Source organism: Convolutriloba macropyga, chromosome 6, assembly GCF_964194025.1.
Source record: "Convolutriloba macropyga chromosome 6, txConMacr16.3, whole genome shotgun sequence".
Classification (NCBI taxonomy): domain Eukaryota; kingdom Metazoa; phylum Xenacoelomorpha; order Acoela; family Convolutidae; genus Convolutriloba; species Convolutriloba macropyga.
In genome coordinates this window covers 20,636,689-20,661,488 of record NC_134473.1, presented here as the reverse complement: position 1 = coordinate 20,661,488, position 24,800 = coordinate 20,636,689, and the positions used below count along the sequence as shown (strand labels likewise).

General features: G+C 35.6%; 2 protein-coding genes across 3 annotated transcripts in view; one reads left to right on the top strand and one right to left on the bottom strand.

The window, feature by feature from the left end:
• Positions 1 to 10,647, top strand: part of LOC142341562 (dynein axonemal heavy chain 7-like) — a 34,895-nt gene extending 24,248 nt beyond the window's left edge. For both annotated transcript variants that reach the window (XM_075392590.1, XM_075392589.1), the window contains 3 exons: positions 3,947 to 4,084; positions 4,395 to 4,538; positions 9,799 to 10,647. In XM_075392590.1, the coding sequence (XP_075248705.1) occupies positions 3,947 to 4,084; positions 4,395 to 4,538; positions 9,799 to 10,005 (489 nt within the window). In that variant the 3' untranslated portion in view covers positions 10,006 to 10,647. The remainder of the gene's footprint in view (positions 1 to 3,946; positions 4,085 to 4,394; positions 4,539 to 9,798) is intronic.
• Positions 10,648 to 18,138: 7,491 nt separating this feature from the next.
• LOC142341260 (uncharacterized) overlaps positions 18,139 to 24,800 on the bottom strand; it is an 81,707-nt gene continuing 75,045 nt past the window's right edge. Inside the window, exons 19-20 of the mRNA XM_075392179.1 lie at positions 21,152 to 22,454; positions 18,139 to 20,734 (exon numbers count right to left, since the gene is read on the bottom strand). Coding sequence (XP_075248294.1) covers positions 18,383 to 20,734; positions 21,152 to 22,454 — 3,655 coding nt within the window. The 3' untranslated portion in view covers positions 18,139 to 18,382. The remainder of the gene's footprint in view (positions 20,735 to 21,151; positions 22,455 to 24,800) is intronic.

Here is a 24,800-nt window from a genome sequence, read left to right as displayed (position 1 = left end):
CTTTGTATTGTATTTCAGGACTTGTCTTGCTATGTTTTTTCAATTCGTTGTCTCCATCAATGATTCTTGTGACCATTAACTTTTTCAATTTCAGTTACTTCTACTGCTTTTCAGTTGAAATTCGTGTGCGTGACGTCATTTGTTCTGCTTTTAATTCAATTCCGTGACTTACCTCACTACAAAATGAATTCTGAACCCACTCAATGAACTTTTACTAGTTAAAGATCAATAGTGCGCAGCTAAGTAGTGCCAAACGTATATGCCCTAATTCTTGAGTGTCAGAGTCTTGAGTTTTGATTTCAAATAATAATTTTGAAAAAACTCTATTAGGGCTTTTCCTTTATAGAACATATGTGTCTCATAAAAATGGCAGTTAGAATCTAACCCAAAAAGTCTAGTGGTCTATTAAAGGACTGGTGGTTAATCTGTCTATCTTATTTTTTTAGTTGTTTCAATTCCATGGAAGGTCACAAGCGTCTATCGCTTATTTTATAAAGCTCGCTAATGAACTTTAGTAGTGTGTTATGTGTATCATGCGTACGTGTAATGCGTATGCCTCCATTTATTCCTCAGAATTGTCATTATTATGAGAAGAGAATACGGATGCATTGCGAAGGAGTAACAGAAGGGGTAAAAAAATTGCAATTATTGTTCCGACCCCACTTGTGGGGGGAGGAACTATATACTCAAATGGTTTTTTTTTGTTCCGTGAATTTTGGCCGATCGATATATTCGTCGTAGAGAAATGCGAGTGGTATCATTAAAAAGCTGGTCCGGCGTAGAATTCAAAATTAAAAAGATTTTTTTGAATTTCGTTTTTTTCGAGGAGTTATCGAGGATTGAAGTTTTGTGTGAACACGTGATATTTGTTCACTTTTAGTGTAATTTTTCTCCAAATTAAAACTTTTTTTTTATAAAAATAGTATTTCAAAATTAAATTTCACGCCGAAAAATGGTCCAATTTTGTGTTCCTAATAGACTAAAGTCGATAAAAAAGACTAGTTCTGGTCTCATAGGGAAATTCAATATTAAAAAAATTCGAACTCTATTTGAGAGCCCTTTTTTTAATAAAACTTTTCTCTTTTTTGCTTTTTTAGGTCACCTAGAGACAAGTCACTTTTTATATCGACGTTCTATTAATGACAAACCTCCTTTACAGTCAAATGAAGCCCAATGAACAAAAAGTGTCGTTTTCAAGGAATTGCTCACGTTTTTTTTGGCTTCGATTCTGAGTTTTCGTAATTTTGAATGAAATTTTGAATTTCTTTTTGAAGTTTTACTAATTTTTTGGAGTCATATGGCAGGGATTCATTGACTAACAGTGCAATATGTTCCATAATGAGCATTAAGTGAACATATCTAGTTCATTGAGGGGGCAGCTAATGGCTGTTAAGAGTTAAAAAATAATTTTTCGAATTTTTTTCGAACATTAAAGAATCATAAACTTATTATTTTGAATTGTTAGTTAGTCCAGGGGTGATAGCACCCTCTGCCTTCCTACTGCAACCAAATTTAATCTGGTTAGCGGTTTTATCTTCTAACTATTGGTTATATGACTTCAATGACACAAGATTTCAATTTTTTTTAATTTTTTTTTGGATACTTTTGTATTATTGGTTACTTTGGAACTCTTTATCACATTATCAAAACATTATACACATTATCAAAAAATAACTGTAATCCAATTGACTTTGAGAGGACTTTCAGTGGATCACAGAGAAAGTTTTCAGAGAAAAACTAATGGTTTAATTGTCTTCGACACTTTCTTCTCGCACTTTTCTACTGAATTTTGGTTTTTTGCCTGTTTTTGTTATCGTTTTCAGTCATAAGACTTATTGTGATGCTTTTTAACTATCTATGCATGAAAAACATCGTTTTCTTCCCTAAGGGTTATATCTGAGCATAGTTATTGAGCTCCGTTGAAAGATGCTGTTAAGGGTTTAAACATAATTTTTTGAAATTTTTTTCAACATTAACCAATCCTAAATTTTTTTCGTGAACTCTTGGTCAATGTTGGTTCTAACAGAGTTCCTTTCCGTTTTACTGCAGCCAAAATTAATCTGGTTTGCGGTTTTATCTTCTACCTATTAGTTTTAAAACTTCAATGCCACGAGATTTCATTTTTTTCGGGTACTTTTTTTTATTTTTGGATCCTTTTGAAATCTGATCACATCATCTTACAGCTGATAGTCCCTATTGGTTTAGGGGAGAAGTTCAACGGATCATAGATAAAGTTTTCAGAGAAGAGCTTATGATTTGAATTGCTCCGGCATTTTCTTCTGGCACTTTTCTACTGAATTTGTGGTTTTTGCCTCTCTCTCTGTTGTTGTTTTCATAGTCATTAACTTGTTCTAAGGTCTTATTGATGAAATACGATTGGCAAACAAATTTATTGTCCCATCGAGGCATCATTTATTGTATTTACTGGCTTCCGTTGAATGCTAATGAATTTAATGGCGTTGATAATACGAGTGTTCCCGAAAATTTCGTGCTTCTAACGTATTTGTTCATATTTGTTGATTTTTTGAAATTATATGGATAAAAAAGTTGTCCATTTCTCATGAAAAATTAATTTAAAATAGAAGAGTGTTTAGTGAAAAGTTCATTTTTTAATGCCTTCGACACTTTTATCGCTCAATTTTTTCCTAAATTCGCTGTTCTTTAGGTAGCCGTAAATTGCTCACAGGTCTCATAGGCTTGTAATTGAGGACTGAATGAATGATGTTACCCGAAGCATTCAGTTTATAGCGAATAGTCTTAAAATTTATGATAAACATATTGAAATGTTTTTCAAACGTTTTAGTTTTTGTTGTTCTTTTCGTCAAATTGTAACTTCTATTCATCAATGAGAGGTCCCATCGAATTTCGTGTATTTCAAGAAATAACATATATATTGATATTATAAGCCACTGTTGTTTCGGCCAATTTTTGTGTTTCTTTTTCTCTTCTTTCAGAACAATCGCGTAATGACAGATCCCAATGGTTTTTAAATGTGGCCCAAGTAAACTTATTTAATCTTTCAGTATAAATCCTTCAACTGAAATAATAGAAATAACAATTGGATTAAAAATACTTAATATTCAGATGATAGCTATTGATTTTAATGGTAGCAAAAGTTTGTGTTTTCGCAAACAGTTCGTAATTTTTTGAGTTTCTCTTTAGTTTGTTTCTATGGCATAGTCTGACCAAAGACAGGTGCTTTTGGTTTTGTAGTGGCTTATTTGTAATTTATCAAGGATTTCTTATTTGAAAACCAATGTTTTTTAAGATTTTTGAAATTTTTTGGTGTAAAAAATGTTGATTAATTTTTAAGTTTCGCCTCACTGTTCGTTCTTTTTGTCGGCTTGTTACCTAGTCTCGCTGAGAAAACTTTTCATCTGCTGTATAGTTAGGAAAAGGTAAACTTGTGTAGTTAAAGTTTTATCTGACTGCATTTTGACGTTGTTACTAGGTGCTTTTAAATTTAGATATTCAGTTTTTGCCGTGAAAATTTTGTTGGTGCTAATTTTTTTCTCTTAGTCTCTTCAATGTCAGATCACGTTGGTGCTGTAATGAAGCATGGCATTAGTAATTCAATTACTAGATAGGTTGTGTAACGATTGTTTTAAACTCAAACATCTATTTTTGTTATATCTTGATTTGGTTGACAATTTAGTCAAAAATGTTGATGAGCTCGGGTCGGAACATCATGTGCGAACGCACATTAACGAGCCGCCTTGTTGTGTTATACATTGGGAGCAAACTGCAGGTCGCCTGGGAGCAAACTTTAGATTAAAAAAAAACGCGTCAAAGAGTATAAAATTTGTCCCGATGAGAAACTGAGTGCAAAACATTATCTGCAATCTTTATCTATCGGACTTCTATCTACTTTCAGTTTCATCATCTCAAATCTCACATTAAAAATCACTCTATAATGTTTATTATGGTCGTGATATTTTGCGAACAGGACTGGTACGAGAATGGACCTCCTCCTATCTTCTGGGTGTCTGGTTTCTACTTCACACAGGCCTTCTTGACTGGAGTCCAGCAGAACTATGCCAGGAAATACACCATTCCAATTGACCATCTCATATTCGACTTCGAGGTATTAATTTTAAACTCTTCAAGTGAACTCTACAGAATTTTTGTGACTATTAAATGCATGTAGCTTAGCCTTTCTATCTTTGAAACTAAGCGTCTGATATAGAAACTCGTTCTTGTAATGTTTGAAGGTATTTTGCTGCTACATTAGGTTTTTGTTGAGGAAGTTATGCTATATCGCACTTTTAATGTTTAAATATATTTTATCTCGAATAGGTTTTTTCCTATTATTTATGACTCAACTATGTTATATTCTCGACTTTGTAGTTGACAATTGTGATCGAAAATCGGCACTGTGATCTTCTTGGGTTTAGGTATTGGACGACAAGGACTATAAGCAGCCCCCTGAAGACGGTGCCTACATTAGAGGTCTGTTTCTGGACGGGGCCAGGTGGGACAGGAAGATTCGAAGGCTGGCCGAGTCTCATCCCAAGATTCTCTTCGACACTGTCCCTGTGGTAAGATGTCGTTTTCTCGTCATTTCTGACCGAGGTTAAACAGGTAGCACAAAAGCTAGGAGGCCCTTTTCTGCTGCGCTAGCGCATCTTCGAAAGTTTTCTGCAAGTAGATGAACGAGTATATTATTTTTCAAGTTTAAATTCTCAGACGTTCAGTGCACCCCATATTAAAGAACTTGAGGAAACGAAAAAATAGTTGCGGCGGACTTCTTGCACAATGCAAATTCTGTACAAATATTAGTTCACTTTGTTTAAAAGTTTATGCCTTTTTTTGTTCCGACCCCTCTCTGAGGGGGGGGGGACTATATACTCAAATGGGTTTTTTTTGTTCAGACAATTTTGGCCGATCGATATAATAATCGAAGAGAGTTGTGAGTTGTATCATTATAAAGCCCGTCCAGCGTAGAATATGGAATTAAATTTTTTTTCCATTTTCGTTTTTTATAGGGAGTTATCTAGGTTTAAGGTTTTGTGAATATTAGACGTAAATCAGCTGTTTTTATTCACATTTTTGACCAAATTTTCGTCAATTTCGACCACATTTTCGTCAATATTGCTAAAATATGTTAAAATTGTTAACTGTAGTGTTATTGATTTTATCTGTAAAGATAGAGGAGGGTTGCTTAATTGTTCGATCCGAGTTTTTATGCTAGCATTTATGCTAGCATAAAAATTTTGAGCTAGCATTTATGCTAAATTTTGAGCTAGCATTTATGCTAAATTTTTCAAAATTTAGAATTTTTCGGCTTTTTTAGCCCGCTTGCTTCAATTCTGCTGGAAATAGACACATTTAAACTGCGGCCATATCCCTCCTAAGCTCAAAAAAGGGCTAGTTGTACTCCCGCCGGCTTTAAGAGTCTTCTGGATCTTTAGTTTTGCCAATTTTTTAGCAAATTTTAAGTCGATAATTATACAAAATGCTTTTTTTGTTTTTGACAAACTAACAAATTTTGTATAGAATTGATCTATTTCGCAACCATTTTAACAATTGAGTGTTTTTTTAGACGCTCAGCAAAATCTGGGCCAATCTTGATACCACCATGGATCCTTATGATAAGTTTTTTTTCTATTTTAAAGGGGCGTGATCTTTTTTTCAAAAAATTTCGCTGTGTAAATGGTTTTTATGTAAATTACGGACGAGAATTTCAAAATCAGGGCTCAATAATGACAGATACTTTTTACCTTAAACGATAACCAACAAGATTATATTTTGGTTTCAGAAGTAATCTCATGGCTTTTATGGCTCTGGCCAATTGTTTTCGTAAAAAAGTATGAATTTTTTGCGTTTTGTTTTCAATTCTTTTGATTTTTGTAAATCAATGACTTAGTGTCCTCAATCAAAGATCCAGTTAGTTTTATAAAGTATTAAAGAACCTAGACATTATTTTGAGTTGTTATGTTGTCTGTTATGACTTAAAATATTTTTTTTTTTGAGAAAATGTCGGTGAATTTTTGAACTTTGACACTATTTTTTTCTTATTTCGCTAAATTTTGGGCGTAGTAGCAGTACCAACAGGCATAGCCGACTTCTTGTTACTTTTAAATAATGTCGGTAACGATTTTATTTTCAACTAATGTTTCTTTATTTTGGTACTACGCGTTTTCAATTTTTCTTTTTTTATCATAATTGCATTTTTTATGAGCTCATTTTGTTTTCTTGTCGAATTATCACATTATTGACAAATCCAATTAAAGGAAGCATTGTAGGAAAAATTCAGAACGTTGGAACAAACCGTATCTGCATATGTTAATGATTTTTTTGAAAAGTTTATGCTTTTTGGGCTTAAACACAATTATCTCGCAAAAATTTGGTTTTTTTTATTTTGCCTAAGCTCGTTGTTCTACGCCATATACCAAATAGCCATTGATATTAATTGCTTCCCCAAGAGATATAACCCAACATAGCTAAAGGTAACAGTTTTTAGCTGTTTGTTTCAATGACTTTCAAATTAAATAAAAAAGAAAAGTTTTTTTTTAATTTTTATCCCTTTTGCTTTCTTTTTTGTAACCTTGTAACTCAATCTCGCTTATTGAAAGTCTCAGTTAGTTTTGTTGATCGAAACATTTTTTTTTCACGCTTGGTTATAGGTTGTGACTGATTGCTTCGACCATTAATTTCATAAAAAGTTTTTGAGATTTCTATACTGTTCACTTTTCTTTTTGTTGTCATGTCTACGTATTCTTTTTGTAAGGAAGACTCTTTGATGTTAAGATGAGGCGGAAGTGAGTATTTACAGTTCTTTCAGGTAACATTTTATAATAAGAGTGCCTTGAACATTGTGATCTCGTAAAATTGTTTGAGGTTTTGGCTTCTTTATATATTTGTTGTCATTTTCTAGGGTCTTGACTTAGTCTCATTATCAACGGGCTCAATGGACTTCCTGATGTATTGCAACCTAATGCATCGCTGCTGTTGAAATCTTAAGTCTTTTATGACTTTTGAAAATATTTGTTTCCAAAAACATATTTGGGTTTTTGATCTGCGTCATTTTTTTAAATGGCTTTTCGGAGATTTGTAACTCAGTCTCTGTAAATACATGAAACAACCCGATTCCAGTGAGCTATAATTTAGTCTTTATAATGGTTTTAATTTCAAACATTTGCTTCTTGGCTTCCTTACTACTGTTACTACGAGATTTCATAAAAAATTTGAGATTTTTATATATTTGTATAATATACAGGATTTTTGTTCTTTTTTAATTTATAACTATAATCGTAGGTCTCATTGGCTTTGACTTTTTCGCAATTGAACATTAGATAATGACATGTCGTCCTATGGAGATATAAATGAACATCTTAGTGATTTCAGTTGATACCTAATGACATTAATAACGGAGAAATTAGGATGGCATTGCTCTTTGCTCTTTTTGTCGACCTGTTAACCCGTCGCATTGAGGATAGATTCTATGTCTTTTATAACTAAGTATAGGTGTAATTGTTTTAGGTTTTATCTGATGCGAGTTCGATATCGTTATGATTTTTTTGATTATAGACATCGAGTTTTGGTCGTTAATAATTTTGTTGTTTGATAATTATTATTGTCCTTTCTAGTAGCCATATTATCAACGACGTTCATCGGCCCTCTAGCGTGACATTTTTGTATTCTATTAGTTGTTTATTGAACGATTTTTATGTTTTTGAAAATTTTCTATCTCTTCATCATTTGGTAGGCAATTAAGTCAAGGGGAGCAAATTTGCTTTTTTAGCCCACTTGCTTTAAATTTGCGTGAAGTAGATACTTTAAAACTGCGGCCATACTCTTTTTAAGCTGACAAACGAGCTAGTTGTACTCTCGCTAGCTTTAAGAGTCTTCTGGAATTACAATTTTGTCAGTTTTTTGCAAATTTTAACTCAATAATTATTCAAAATGCATGTTTTTGACAAACTGAAAAATTTTTGTGACAAATTTCTCTATTTTGCAACGCTTTGAACAAATGAGTGTTTTATTAGACGCGCAGCAGTATCTTGGCTGATCTTGGTCTCGCCGGGGATCCCTACGGTAAAAGAATTTAGATTTTAGTGGGGCGCGACCTTTTTTCAAAATTTTCCACTATGTAAATGTCTCTATATAAATTACTGTGAAGAATTTGAAGTCAGGGCTCAATTAATGACAGATACTATGTACAGTAAACGAAGCCCAACGAGGTGTTTTTACGGTTGCAGAGTAAAGCTCATGATTTTTATGGCTCTGACCAATCGTAAAAACTTTATGGACTTCTCGAGTTTTGCTTTCATTTGTTATCTTTTTTTTAACCCAGTAGGAATAAAGGAAACTGGACGATTCTTTCAGTTGTTATCTATTATCTATTAGATATGTTAATTGTTTTTGTTGTATGGTTTTTGCTTTTTGGGCTGAGACAGTTATCTCGAACAATTTTATGGGTTTTTTGTTTTTCGTTTTTGTTTCTTTCTTTTGGTTGTTTTACGCCATATAATCCATGACGATAGGTCTCAATTGCTTCCCTGGACGTGAATTAAAAAAAAGACTTTTTTCATCTGTCTCCTTTTTGCTTTTGATTTCATCACCATGAACTCAGCCTCACTCATTAGCAGCCTCAATTACTCCTGTTGATTCCATCATTTTTTGCGCTGGATTATATGTTGTGACAGATTGCTTCGACCTTTTTTTCCATTAAATTTTCGAGATATCTATACTGTTCAGTTTTTGGGTTTCTTTTTGTTGTAATGTCTTAGTAGTCCTTTTATAATGAAGACTCGTTGATGTTAAGATGAAAAGAAACTGATGGTTTACTATTCTTGCTGGTAACTTTTTGTAATTATAGTGCCCTGAATAGTGTCATGTCGTAAAATTGTTTGAAGTTTTGGCTTCTTTATGAATTTGTTTTTTTTTGGTGGGCTCATGACTTAGTCTCATTATTAATTGGCTTCCTGAGGTGTTGAAACTTTATCCATTGCTTTTTATTGTAATCCTAAGTCTGTTGTGACTATTGAAAAAATTTCATTATTTTTCACGGCCATGTTTTAAGCTAAGGGTTATAAGCTTGCGTAAACATTTGTGACAGCAGTGTATTTAGTTCAAATTTGCTTCAAGTTAATATATTTTTACAGTTTTTCACGATTCCTGTTTGTGGACTTGCGTGGACAAAAATGACAAGATGGTCACTTTTTCCACCTTCTTAGCCACAATTGTCCACTTGTCACCTTTTTCCACGATTACTAACCAAGACAGTTAACAACTTGTCAACTAGATCGAAATGAAAGAACGCCTAATTGTTGATCAATTTCGGGAATTTCCGTGGTAATGCTAGTAGTTGATTAGGAAGATAATTAGCTGTTTTGCAACTACCCATATCATTGCTCACAAGAACAATTAAGTCTCTGAATTGGGTCTGAAGTAATTACTAATTAAATTCGAGCAATAAAGTTTTTAGGTGTTAACTGAATGCTCAAAATCATGGATATGGTTTACGTTTATTGATGAATACAGGTGACAAATTTCATTCTTTTTTGGCTCTTTTGTCTTTGATTTTCTTGACCATTTTTGACCATGATTGAAAGTGACGCAAAGTGAAAATTGGTGACAAGCTATTATCACTATTGTTACCGAAACGCCAAATTCACTCAAAAACAGCAAGCTGGACACTTGCCACCTAAAAATGACGTAATAATAATGTCGCTCCGATAAATATGCGTAAAAATAATGCGCAAAACAAGAATGGGTGTGTGATTTTTTTTTGATCGAGCACTGTTGTATTTTTGATATCATTTATTGTGATAATTGACAATTACAACTGTTAAGATTCAACTGGTGCCTCTGAAGAAGGAGGAAATGGAGGAGAAATCGATCTATGAGGCCCCAGTGTACAAGACGAGTGAGAGGAGGGGAGTTCTCTCCACGACTGGACACTCCACCAACTTCGTCATGGAGATGCGTCTCCCAACGGACAAACTGCCAGAACACTGGATCGAAAGGGGAGTCGCATTGCTGTGCCAGCTTGACAACTAAAGATGATGATCCCTTCCGAAATTAGAGGCTTCTAGAAATTTATGCACCCAGAAAACTCACAACTGAATATTAATGTTAGAAGACTTGAAAATATATTATTTTTCACCCATGAGAAAACTGAAGAATTGATAATTGAACTGCCTGAAAAAATTTAAAGAAAAAAACAACGGAATCAATAGATCATTTGCGTTAAAGTTTAGATGTCTACCTAACTGACACTATGACTTGTCACGACTAACATTCAAAACAGAAGAATAGCTTAATTGAATCACATTCACTCGTTAACAACTGCGTTTAAGGCAAAAAAAATCGAACAATTCGTTTAAGTTAGTAATGAAATCGTTTGATTGTTAAAAGTCACGAAGATTTTGTGATTTTTTGTTGACTTAACTTTGGTCAGTTTCGTAACTTTGCCGTGCGCAGTTTTTTTGATTTAACAGGTACTAACTCTGCTGTGACTCATTGTTTAAATATAAGAAGTACTGAACACATTATTATACACAATTCAAATAAAAAATAAATTCATGGAATGTGCGTTGCTATATTTGAGTGTTTAGAAGTGTGACATGTATAAGCTGTAAAATAGCGTGATCAATTTGTAAAAATGTAAATAATCTTTAATTTCAATCAGTTTATTTTTGACGCAGTTTTTACCACTAAGCGGAAACTTCTTGCTCTATATTAAGCCCCGTAGCCAATTTTTTATGCCAAAATATAAGACACTATACGTTCTCAAAAAATAAAGGTTTGAAAGACCAGAGGTGATAATTTAAATAAGCAATATTTTGTAGTTGAATAAGGCGAGATCTCGATCAATTAGAAGCTGCCTATACGCGGTGTTCTGCCTTCAGTTATTATTGAAAGTGTGGCGCTGTGGCCAGACGTCAGAGAGCCAAGATAATCAGCGTGTTTCACTAACGCCAGTGTTGCTAGTGTTTCAAAAAGACCCTTGATTTATATTTCCTTTGTCACGATATGCCTGGGCTACCCTTTACCCAAGATAATCAGCGTGTTTCACTAACGCCAGTGTTGATGGTGTTTCAAAAAGACCCTTGTTTATATTTCCTTTGTCACGATATGCCTGGGCTACCCTTGATCGTTGACAACAGTTAAAACTTTTGTGAGATTTGCTTCACAGGTCTTCTTTTGAGTGTAGAAATGGAATTTCTAACTTAAGCTAACTTAGGGGATTTAAGAAAACTTAAGAAAATATAGCAAAGGTACTACTAACCTTGTGTTATATCTCAGACGTTTCGACTTGAATTAGAATCAAATTATAATGGCTAACTAAGTTAGGAGTTTGTAGGCGTTTTATTCAGCAAAGATTGATCTTGATAAGTGATGGCAGTTTTGACTTTTTCGCATAAGATTAGTTTAATAAAAGAAATCGGACTTGATTATATCTCCATTATTTACATTTGCGGAGTATATATACCGCTTGATTTTTGTAGATTTTCAGAGCTTCTTTTCAATTTAATTTTGTAAGTGAAGTCTCTCCTTTCTGTTGGTAAGACAGAAAGTTGGTAGTTAGATTTCGGCGTGTTTTTGATATAATTTTCTCAGTAGGCATAAGTACTAGAAGTTTGCTGGTGTAAGTTAACTTTTTCTAAGTATAGAATTGTGCCCGTTTTTCTTTATAAGTTAGTTAGGGCAGAAGGTCTTTCAGAGAATTAAAGTCGCCTACAGGGCTAATTAGAGAAAAACAATACTTAGGAATTATTTTCAAAACTTGTTGGAATTTAGAGGCTAAGGCCGCCGAACCACCTTAGCTGAGTTTTAAATTCTACGTTGGCGACAAAGATGGGATTCATAAAAATTTGGTAGGGACTACAGGTTATTAAAGTTTCGCTGATGAAGTTTCAGAACTTTGTGAACAGTTCGTGAGGTGTTTAAATTAATTTTCACAAGCTCTTTTACTGTTTAAGACCTCTCGTAGCGATGAGTTTTGTTGTTAACTGTTTTAATTTTCATTAATTACCAGTTGAATAATAGAGTGTTTCGTCGTAGCAAAAGCCTAGATTCCCTGTTTATATCAGTCCTCGATTGATATAATTGATTGACTGCCCCAAAAAACAATAGACGTCCGGGCACGGTTATCCAAAGGGCGAATCGTTGACCGCTTTTGTTATGAACGTTTGTGGAATAGTTTTTATCGACTCAATTTCTTTTTAAAATCAACTGTTTGTTATATAATCATCGTTTTTTTTGGATGAGATTTTTTCAAATAAAATTTCACAAAATTGAGAACCGCAGAAAATTTGATACAGAAGATAGCTCTCAATAGTTTTTTTAATTTAAAGAAGAAAATTCAAGACTTTCTTTCCTCCGTACTCTTGGACGAAGTCTTCTGTTGAGCAGGCTATTAAATGTTATAGACAAACATCCTCAAAACCATGTCAATCTCCATGCACAATATCAGGCAGCGTCAGGGAGAAACACTCATGAACTGGGCAGACATAGCGTATCAGACTTGTGCACGTGACAACCCCTTGGCCCTAGAGGCAGAACTGGATAGATTGGCTAGCTGGATTTTTACAGAATTACTGCTCGATGGGGAGATCACCAAAGAGTTGAGTCGACAGACATACGTAGGTCTTGCTGTTATTGTGGGCAAGTCATTAGACTTGAGGTTGAACATTCCCGCAACCAACGACGACAATGATGATGATGATGATTGTTGGAGTACCACAGCAACAGTGGGTGTGCACGCGACCAGAGAAATGGCAACGCAAACCGAGATGGATGAAGTACACTTGAACCCGCAAAAGATGCGGCGGGCAATCGAGCACCTGATCAGGGGACAGGAGGTGATAGTAGGTGACCAGCAGTCCCAGTCAAGAGCTCGGGTAATCTGCAACCGATGTGGCCAGGAGGTACACAATTGCCGAGGTTGTGCGAAATAAAAGAAATTTGCAGAGATCAACGAGTGAGAAACTCGAGGAAACTTACTGAACTTCTGTATGCGACAAACGATGATAATGGGACCAAAGACTCGCTAAAACATTATTTTTATTAATATAATGCTTTTAGATTTTTTTAATTATAATTATTCAGGAGAATAGTTAAATCCGAGAGGGTGGCATAGAAATGGAATTTCTAACTTAAGCTATCTTAGGGGATTTAGGAAAACATAGCAAAAGTACTAACCTTGTGTTATTTCTCAGAAATTTTGCCATGAATTAGAATCAATTTATAATGGCTAACTAAGTTAGGATTTTGTAGGCGTTTTATCCAGCAAAGATTGATCTTGCTAACTAATGGCAGTTTTGACTTGGTCTCATATCAACAGGTTTTGAAAGTCTTATGAAACTTAGATTTCTAGAACCGAAATAGGGGTCATATTCTAAAAATGGTATGAAATGCTTTTAATCAAGTGAATTTATGGGTCTTTTTTGCATAAGATTAGTTTATTAAAAGAAATCGAACTTGATTATATCTCTATTATTTACTTTTGCGGAGTATATATTTACCGCTTGATTTTTGTAGATTTTCAGATCTTCTTTTCAATTTAATTTTGTAAGTGAAGTCTCTCCTTTCTGTTGGTAAGACAGAGAGTTCGTAGTTAGATTTTGGCGTGTTTTTGATATAATTTTCTCAGTAGGCATAAGTACTAGAAGTTAGCTGGTGTTAGTTAACTTTTTCCAGGTATAGAATTGTGCCCGTTTTTCTTTAAAAGTTAGTTAGGGCAGAAGGTCTTTAAGAGAATTAAAGTCGCCTAGAGGGCTAACTTAGTGAAAAACAATACTTAGGAATTGTTTTCAAAACTTGTTGGAATTTTGAGGCTAAGGCCGCCGAACCACCTTAGCTGAATTCAAAATTCTACATTGGCGACTGAGATGGGGTGTAGAGATGGCGACAGATATGGGAGTGCAGTGAAAAAGTCATCCATTTACCAACTATTGAATTAAATTTTTAAAATCAACAATATGACTTGGTGTTGCAAAGTTACAGTGCTTTTAACACGTGCTCCTGGCACGGCTTATAAGGGTTCAACCGTTTAGTTGTCAGTCTTAGAGATTGTTATGACGGGAAAATTCAAACTAATGATTTTGATTTTCAAAAAATGTTGAACTCATGAAATATAGAATTATGACTTTGATTGACAAAACTGTCAAATAAAAAATACAAATTTTGACACTTTTGTTCAAGAGAAAGGACCTGACTTGCTTCTGTAACGAAAAACAACAAAACCAACAATGACAAATTGCATAGAATAATGTTTTGAGACGTATTGGTAAGAGCCATTGACGCAGTTGCTTATTTTCGAACCACTGATATCATCGCCAATCAACGACAAGCTTATTTTTAGCTTAAATTCTTATCGGCAAATGCAAAGACTTTTCCGTTAAGCAGATCAATGTGCCATGATATACGTGAGTGGATTGTGTGCAAACAGAAAAAAAAATTTTCAATTAGGCGGGATGAAATTCATGTATTGACTTCATTTCACCAGTGGCTTCATATTCCAACGAATCACCGAGCATATAAATCGTCGTCTTGAGTCAGTTGAATTCAACAAAATGTCTGCAAAGTATCAAGCTTCTACTTGATGAAAAGTCATCTAGAAAAAGTGGACAAACAGCATACAATATACCGGTATCGAAACAAAATTCAAAACATCTGAAAAATGTATTTGTCCTAAATTGTTTCTTAACTTAGAGTACATACACTTAACTAATGCAACTGTTTTCACTCTCATTTATCAAAATCAATTGGAATTCCGATCAATGGATAGGCATTAAATCATTCAGGAGTTGAGTGTTTCCAAAATTATCTTTTGAAGTTGACTAAGGTCAATTTTTCCGCACTGCGATTCAAAACTGCAAGCAGCTTAAATCCAGTTCTTGAGGACACAGGTTGTAAGGTCTTAAGATGGATGGTCTTACGTTCGCACAGTTGCAGTCGGATTTGGTCATAATTCCAATTATCTTTCACGCAAAAGGCAAAAATACTCGCTTGCTAGCGGAAGGAACATGCTCACCGAAATCAGCTGAATTAGCAAACGGAAACCACAAATGTCTCCATACAGCAATATCAATATGTAATTGGACTTCGAATAGCTTTTAACAATAACTTTTTTCTAATTCTTCAGACTCACTTTCCAGCAATGTTTCAAATTCGAATTTCAAAGTTTTCTGTGCCCCAATCTCCACATGACATGTGTGGTGACAATTGCAGTTCACTTAGAGGAGTTCCCTGATCCAAAAGCAGATGTTTTTTAGACGCTTTTATGAGATTTTACTGTAATTGTAGAACACCCCGTCCTTTCTATAGCGATATCGCCAAATCATTCATCGGCGCCTGTGAGGAGCTCAACAGAACTGTTGAAGCACCAGAAAACGAGAGGGTTTACATTTTATCTTTCCTTTTGATTTCAAAGCACCATTATAACTCATTTTTGAGTTTTGTTGAGCTCTTTATCTCATTTTGTTTTGACTTCATTTTAACGATTAATCAAGTCAAATGACCACTTAGGCACTTTTAGTTTTGTTTCCAATTTACTGATTTACTTCAGTCAATTGAATCCTGTTCTAATTTTTTTTTATCTTTTGTGGCTACTTTTAGTAAATCTAAATACTCATTAACGCAATGAGCGTGTGGATGAATTTAATTGAAAAAATGAAGGCATCAAACGAATTAATTAAAAATAATTATCAATGGATTTACTGCTACTTTATTGGCCAGTTTATTTGCGAACTTTCTGGCAAATGATTTTAGAATTTTTTTTTTTTACATAAAAATCCACCAGTTGTTTATCTCACATGTGAATTTTGAAGTATTAATCTTAAATTGACAATAAATCTTGTTAAATGGTTAGTTTGATGCATCTATGGCTAGTTTATTGGCTAGTCAAACTTGTGAAACAAATACAAAATGGTTGCAGGCCTCTTACGGAAAAGTCTGTCAGATTGTAGAATTTGAAAAACGGGTGGACAAATTCCCTAATCAAATGCCAACAATTTAGAGATACTTGAATATTCAAAAAGAAACAGAGAACTAGAGTAGTGGTAGTTTCGCAAGCCTATTATCCTATATAACAGTGAGGGTTATACCAGGCCCTTCTATTACTCCTAAGATTCAGATCGGAGGCAGCACTATTTTTTAAAATAGTAATGAGTTGGATTCAGAGTTCTCTAGCCTCAACTATGAGCTAAGTGTATGGAAAAAGAAATAGTTGGACTAACTTAAATAGTTGGATTCAGAGTTCTCTAGCCTCAACTATGAGCTAAGTGTATGGAAAAAGAAAAACAATTATAAAATAGGGTGCTATGATTGAGAAGTATACTCAATGCAAGTAAGTTATACTAAGAGATCAATCTGTGACCCTAAAGCTTACTAAAACTGAAGATGAAGCGAAGTTTGTCGTAGTTCACTCCACAACCCAACCAGACGAGTATTAACCACTTGAAAAAAGAACGCAAGATCTATTGCCCATCAGGTACTTCGGGGTCACTGCAGGCCGTGTTAAGTGTCTACTTGGTTCACCCATCCATACTATTTGGGTTAGTCTCACTCGGCAAGTCTTCCAGGAGCAAGCAACCCTACCCTCACAGTGGCTTCACTTATTCAGTCTCCAAAGTAGCGCGGCGATTGATACACTTAGAAACTTTCGTCTTGAAGGTGTCTGCAGTACCTCCCTTGCTGTCCAAGTCCCGGTATATCTTAACTTAATCTAATAGTCGTTGATCTCTGTAAAACCACCTATTTTACTAAGTAGCTATGTTATGCTTTGAATTAAAGCCAAACTTTAACTTAGGAAATCCCTAGACTTATAAATTAAAGATTGCAAAGTTACCACAGACCTTATTCCTAACTAAATCAAAGCTAGAATCAAACTAAGTGTATTCTACAACAAGTCTCCTAACTATCTTCTATTTGTCTATTCGATCTCTGAGTCTACACTGACTCTATCGAATAATCCTAAGTTAGAAAAATCGAACTAAGGAAAGACTATTACCGCTAAAAATAACGAAGACTGTATAACAAGCAAGTGATTTAGAATCAAGAAATTGGGTTCAGAAAAGGGCTCAAAAATGAGCCCTATTTATACTAGCTTATCATTTCATAACTTGAGATAATTGAGCCCTGCGGGCTTAATTTAGCCTATTCGTTTGAGAAAATACCTTTTACGGGCCCTGAATGTGGCCTGATTTCTAGTGTTTTTTTAATATCCGTACGTATTATGTAAGGTCCAAAAAATGCGTTCCAGGTCATTTGTTCATGCCTAAATCTTTGAATAGTAATTTTAGTATACGTTTAAGGTGTTTCGTTTACTAAGATTATCAGGTCCGAATAATATCATTGTTTTAAATTTGGTACCAACGTGGTTTGAGAGAATGAAATCATAACTCTAATCTTGATCTGTACAAAAAACTATATTTCTCTTTCGTTTAACTTCGGTTTTGGTTTATACGGTCCATCGAGAAAATTTAAAGGTTAGTTCAATTTACTTTAACTTTCGTTTTCCTGTATTTCTTAAGTTTCAATTTCTACACAGATTAATCATAGGATTTGCCTGTAGTATACAGTGGTCACGTCCTTTAAACATAACATTGAGGAATGATTTTAAATATTTACAAATTTTTGGTCTTTCAACCACGGATTACGTTTACGAGTGATCTAAACCAACTGAAGGAAATTCTTTAATGTCAATAAAAAATAATGACGTTTCGGATTTCCTTTCCACTTAAAAGTCAAATAAAAGTTTTTTAATCGCGGATTTGACTTACTTTTCAAAGTCGAAATCGACTCTCTTAATTCTGGCAAAGTTGTTACACTCGGATTTCGCTCAAAAAATTTACAAATTAATCTGCATTTTGGAATTGCAGAAATGATATTCTTTTTTTCGGAATGTTTTGCCGAAAAGTGAGTGTAAAAAAGTGAAATCCAAATTGAAATGTTCTCCCAAATGAATTAAAACTATAACAACAAAAACCAATTAATAATCCGAATAATTTCACTCGCCTCTTAAATGCTCCAATTCGACCAAGGTGTTATTTAGAGTTCAATCCCTTGTGATATGTTTATATCCTTATGCTGTCCCTCTCTCAACATTTTGAACGCAAAACACTTCAATTAGCTAACAAAACTTTCAGTACATAAATGGCATTACACAGATATGATTTTCATTTTGTATATCTATCAATATATGCTCATTATCCTACTTTTTATCAAGGTAATTATTCATACTCACTAAAGATAGCTAACAAATTGTTAGCTGATTAGCTGATACTATTATAGATAGCTTCGATTGTATCGAAATAGTTACTTCTGAAGAATATGTCTACAGTTTTAACTCTTTTAACGCCTGAATAAAAATGAACATTGTCTCATACTTGAGCCGTAGTCCTTAAAACATAATGAGTTCACAAACGAATCAAGTGGCTGATTTCTTTTTCTTTTTTTGGTCATTTTTACCGTCGTCACTCAAGGTCACTGTTGATTCATCATCACCTTCAGCTTCGTCAATGATTTCATCACCAGCATCGGCATCCTGTTCGTTTTGAGGAGCTCCATCTGTTTCACGTTCGCCCATATGGGTTCCAGTAACTAAACTACTCTGCTTTGCCTGAGATCCGGGTTCTCCGTCAGTTTCACGTTCGCCCATATGGGTTCCAGTGACTAAACTACTCTGCTTTGCCTGAGATCCGGGTTCCCCGTCAGTTTCACGTTCGCCCATATGGGTTCCAGTGACTAAACTACTCTGCTTTGCTTGAGATCCGGGTTCCCCGTCAGTCTCACGTTCGCCCATGTGAGTTCCAGTAACTAGACTGCCCTGTCGGGGGCTTTCCGTTTGGCTGCCCGGTATCTGGCTATCTTTGACACTGGTTCCATTTTGGGCGCCTTTAGTTGATAACATTGTAGTCTCATTTTTGGATTGTTCGTAATCTATCTTTGAATTGTCCCCATCTTCGAGCTCGGCTATGGTCGATTGCTGGCTATTTTTACTAGCAAAAGATTCTGTTGCAGTTCCAGATTTATTCAAGTCAAGTTTACTTGATTTACCCTGAGTATCGTTTGCCTTTTCAGGGTCGTCTTCACTTTGTCCAGGTGGTTGATCTTGACTCTCGGAAGCACCCGAGACATTCTGGGATGCCGAGCCTCGAGGATCAATGGCGGAACTTTCTGCAGGCGCAATATCTGAAGTCGGTCCAGCTGTTGCTTCTGTTCCAGTAACTTGATTTGAACTTGTTTTATCTGTGTCGCCAAGAGTTACATGACTGAGGCTGATCTTTGGATGTTCACTGGTGGTTCCTGTGGCCTGAGTGGCTACTTTGCTTGCTGAAATTGACGAGCCGGGCTGTTGTTTGCTATTCATAGCCGTCGATTTTCCTCCACTACGGACTGATCCTTGTTGAGACTTAGAACCTGCGGCGTTTGAAGGTGTTTTACTTCTTGATTTGGAAGCATCTTGGGAAACGTTTGATTTTCCTATTTTACCATCGAGTTCAGATTCTTGTTTTGGTGAACTTTGTTTGTTTGATAATGTAACTTCCGACATTTGACGCACCGTTGGACTTGATCCAGACCTACCAGTTGATTCTGCTTGACTCTGCTTCTGAGAACCAGACTTGCTTCCGGACGCTTGTGATCCAGGCCGACTTCCAGTTTTTGATCCACTTTTGCTTTGTCCAACTGAAGAACCCATTTGGCTATCAGGCATTGGTCGGGTGCGGGTCTTTGATGCTGTTGAAGCCTTAATGTCACTTGATAATGGCTGGGTCAAGGTTCTGGATCCAGATTTTGGACCAGATGTTCCTAGGCTTGGAGTTCTAGACATTTGTGTTTGGTTGCGTGACAGAGTTGACCCCTGAACGGTTGATAAAGCAGTTGATCCAGCACCAGTTTGAGGTCTAGAGCTCGTCTGACTTTTTGCGCGAGATCCAGGTTGACTTGCAGACAATGCCTGGCTCTGCGCTCGAGATCCAGCTTGACTTTTAGCCCTCGAACCCGTCAGGCTCCTAGACTGGGATTGGGAACCTGTTCCCGTGGGTTGAACTGTTCCTCGATTTTGGGACAGGCCAGGACTCTTTGAGGTTGTCGAAACTTTAGAAGGTAATTGACTTGTAGATGGTGCTTGACTCTTTGAAGGTACTTGACTCTGAGCAAGAACTATACTGGCTTTTGTGGTGGTTGCATTATCGCTCCTCGAATGGTACTGGCTACCTAGTCGGTCAGATGAACGTTTCTCAGCGGAGGATGCCGCAGATAGCTTAGAATTAACACGTGAAATTGAAGGAGCGCTAGTAGCCGAAGATGCTCCACTAGCTGATTTATTTTGCGAGCCGACAGTGGGCAACTTGTCGTTGCTATTCTTATGCACAGATGAGCCTTGAGATTTTGGCCTTGTACCTTTGGCATCGGAGCCCTCAATATCAGGAAGAGAAAGTTGACTGGAACTTTGTTTGATTTTAGAACCTTGTACTTCTGCGCTTTGACTTAAGGCTTGTTTGGTTGGGCGTTGAGAAGATGCTCCACTAGAACGTCCAGAGAGTGGCTGTAGCTGTTCAGACCCGTCGGCTGATTTCAGTTTTCCATACGAAGATTTGCTGGGGGCCTTTGAATGGGACACTGTTGATGATATGCTGACTCTGTCTGTTGTCTTTTTGATTGTGCGATGTTTGGACCCATCGTCACTGGGCGTGGCAGAGTTGCCTTTGAATGATTCCTTGGCAATATTCTCAATGTCATCATCATCAAGAGCACTTTGTGTTATCACTTCCGATACCTTTAATTAAGAAAGTTACAGGTGAAAAAGCAGAAAGGACCAAATTACAGCCCAATAAATTTTGATTAACAGCTTCAACTTCAGATTTGATCGAGAATTTGTGTAACACTAAAATAATCTGCTTTGTTAATTCAAAAAGAAAAGAAAATGTACCGCGAAAATAAATTGAACTATCTACTAATGGTTCTTTATGGAAACGATAGTTTTGCACTGCTTAACCTTCAGTTTAGAAGCAAAATGTCATTGAAAAAGCCATGCTACAACTGGAATGAGATATTTGCTAATTAGACCAAATAATTAGACTCTAGACGCTTAACGTACAGGTGCGCTAAAAAATCCGCTACCAAACTTTCTCGATAAACTAGGTCATTACAATCGGTGATAATTGTATCAACAAGTTGTGATAACCAGATTTACCTTCGGATGTTTTGAATGTTTCTCAACCGTCTGTTCTATAGTTCCATCTGGGTTCTTGTGAGACCTCACCACTGATTTTGTCTCAACGTCATACTTCTCCCGAACTGTTAACCTTTCAGTACCACCAGGAGAGCTCGTAGCCATCGTACTGGCTGGTACTGGCGTTGGTCTTTTGTTTGATTTCAAGGCTTTCGGAGCCTGTAATCTATCTTCACTTGAACTCACTTTAGATTTCGACTCTTGCGTTCCACTTTGCAATGACAAATTGCTATCTGGCCTTGAGTTTTGCGTTCCTCCACCTCTTGAAGGTTCATTGTCTGCGTTTTGGATATTAATCAAACTATTATTGTTGTAATCGGTTGAATTCATTCGACTAGACTCTCTGGTTCCGCTCTTAGAAGCACTCAAACCTCCTTTCGAAACCATAGCATTATTATTTTTAGCACAACCAGGATCAAATTCAGCTTCAGTCTGGTAGCGAGAAGGTTTCCCAGATTGCTTTGGGCTTATTTCTGCCTCACTCGTTTCAGGTTCAAAATGTTCCCCGTCAAGTTCTGAAGTTTGGGCTGAACTTAAACCTGTGCTGTAATTCTTGTCGGAAACCTCGCCCTGCTCTGCAGTTAACCGAGTACCGCGATTTGGCCCGCTTGGGTGGGATCTCAAAGAGGATTTCTGCATCTTGGGTCGATTCATTGAAGGTTGAGACCCAGGACGGTTTGCAGACGAGACGTTGTCAATTGCTTCGGCCTCGTGATATGTTGACGGATCTCGTGCTTGTGTTCTTCGTATTGACGGAGCTCCTTGTTTCGGAGTTGGATATGGCGATGCAGTTCCGTCATCTGACGTGAACGAAGAGACGCTTTGATCTCGACTCGGACCCCGCCGACCTGCTCCCAATTTTGTACCTCTGCGACCTTTAGTGCCTCGGGCGTGACCTCTAGATCCTCTGTAAGCAGAGCTCCGACCTCGATAACTACCACTAGGCTTCTGTCCCAAACTTAAATTTTTGGGAGGTCTTTTGTACATAGCAGTTTTGACTCTACGACTCAATGGTAAGTGATATTTCTTCATAAATTTTCCGTAACTTTTTAACGGTTCACCGTAGTAGACTTTGACGATACAGTCACAATGTTGTTTGCATTTTTCGTAGTACCCTCCAATGCTGGGCAGGTCATCAGAGTCCATAGAGTCTTCATCCGCTTTTTTCTCTTTCTCTTTCTGTTTCTGTACCTGCTGGGGGTCAGCCAGCCAGTAGTTCCAATCGTGGCCTTTGTATGTTATGGGATGTCGACCACACCCAAATCTAAAAATTGTAGAATTGTAGTAATGCGTGGGCTCCCTTAACTGCATAACTGATTGCATGTACACATATGTCAAATTAGCAATTTTGTTTCTCGGTTCATGGGAGATGATTTTCATGTGATTGGATAAAAAAGACTTAACAATACTTTTTTTAACTTTCTTGTTAAAATTTGAGTTTTATAGCTAATATTGATTTTGCTATGTTTACACCATCGTTGATAGTGGATGACTATGTTCCAAAATCATGCAAGACTCTTGCAAATTAGTTTGTCTTGCAAGTTCTGGGGAGGCAAACGGTCATCTTGCATAATACATGCAACAATAACAACCTCGGCTTAAAAGAAAATTAAATCAGTAAAAGCATCTATGATGTGAGAATCAATAAAAATTAGTCTCTACCTGCCTTAAATAGAGCAGAAACGACGTATCAGATTATGTCTCTAGAAAATTTTTTTGCTAAGAGTTATAATCTAGCATGAGTCTTTGAGACAAATGGACATTTTGTAAGATCTTGCAAAAATTTGGGAAAAAACTTGCAAATCGATACATCGCCTTGCAAGATCCCTATTTAATCTCAAAGCCATCAACAACAGTACTAAGAAACAAATTGCAAAAAGCTTCAACAAAGCAAATATTATTATTACGAAAAGTTTTTAAAAAATTTTTCTTAGCTCGATCAACACGAGGATCGATCATTCAAAAAAATTGGATACGAAAAACTAAAACACAAGTCACACACTAGCATGCAATGGTCAGAGAGGAATTTTTTTGAAAACAAGTGAAGTTATTTGTTTTTCAAACTGCACAAGGTTAAGAAAATGATGAGTTAATTGATGTGAACAAAAATGTTATATCAAATATATCGCCTATTTCATAAATAATTTACAAAATCAATTGAAATGCCAAACTGGTCAAGCAGACACTCAGGCTTCTCATTTACATTTCTCTCTTCATTTAAGATGAAAACAAAAAAAGATCTTAACAACTTGACACTAACTGTTTCCCCAAATTTGGTAGAAATTTGAGTTGCTTTGACAAGAAAACCCTTATCTTTATAACACCCGTCCAGCGAATAAAATAAGAACTGAAGCAAAGAACTGTTCGAATCTCATTTTTTCCAAGGAGATATCGAGATTGAAGTTTTGTGATTATTCAATTGATTTTGGGAGTTTTTGTTAATTGTTCCGTAATTTTTGCTCAAATATTTTTCACTTTTGCTAAAATATGTTTCATCGACAAAAGTGCTCTTGATTTCGCACTTAAAGATAGAAACAGCATGATGATTTGTTTGATCCACACTTTTTGGCGAAAATGCTTGTCATAATTTTCAATATTATGAATTTTTGCAATAACGGCACCAAATATGCCTATTTGAACTATTTTGTTTGTTTTCCGTAAGGACAGAGTAATAAACTGCTGACATTTTTTTTGCCACACTCAAAAGTGGACTTTGTTCTTTTTCCAATTCCTACCAAATTAAAATTTTTGCCGGTTCCTTGATAATTTATATTGATAATTATTCAGAATGCATCATCCTATAGGGTTTTTGATATTATATATTATATATATTATACACATATTTTGCCGAATTATGTTTTGCGCTAGCTTTTGGCACCATTAAGTGTTTTTAATAGATGCACAGCAATAGCTATGCTACTATTGGTTTCGCAAGAACTTTGATAATAACAAATTATCCGGATTCTATTGGGTCGCCGTCTTTTATGTACATGGTTTGCTATTTTTTTTTGCATTTTTCATGTTAACTACAGACCAGAATGATTTCGTTTCAAAAGATCGCATTCACGTCCAACTGAAGCCAAACTGAGGTCTCATAGCCTCTTTAATCAAAGATCGAAATGGCTCCCATTATTGGTGTAATTGAACCTATATAATGCCCTCATTCAACTTTAATTGCCTTCTTGATTTTGAATAAATTGTTTTAAGAAAATCACTGAAACTTTTGATTTCAGCTACTGTTTTATCACATATGTGTCTATTTTAGCATACTTTCACTGACAGGTTGCAATTTTTTTCAACTGATTCAAATAAAAATTTTATAGTGGTTTTATAAATTAACCAATATTTTTGGCTTTGAACTTATGCATCATCCTGAGAACTATAGGTTTTGAGAATTTGGGATATTTGCTCGTTCTTTGAAGATCTTTCTACGGTCTGGTCACACTATCATAATCTTGCCAGTTGGCAGAAGGCAAAATTGAGCATATATAGAAATCTCATCGAACTTCTTATATTTTTAATGGCTTCTTTGCATTATTTTTGAAAAAAAATTGTTTTTAACTTTTTACTTTTTACTTGTTTATTGTTGTTATGCTGATAAATTTTTGTA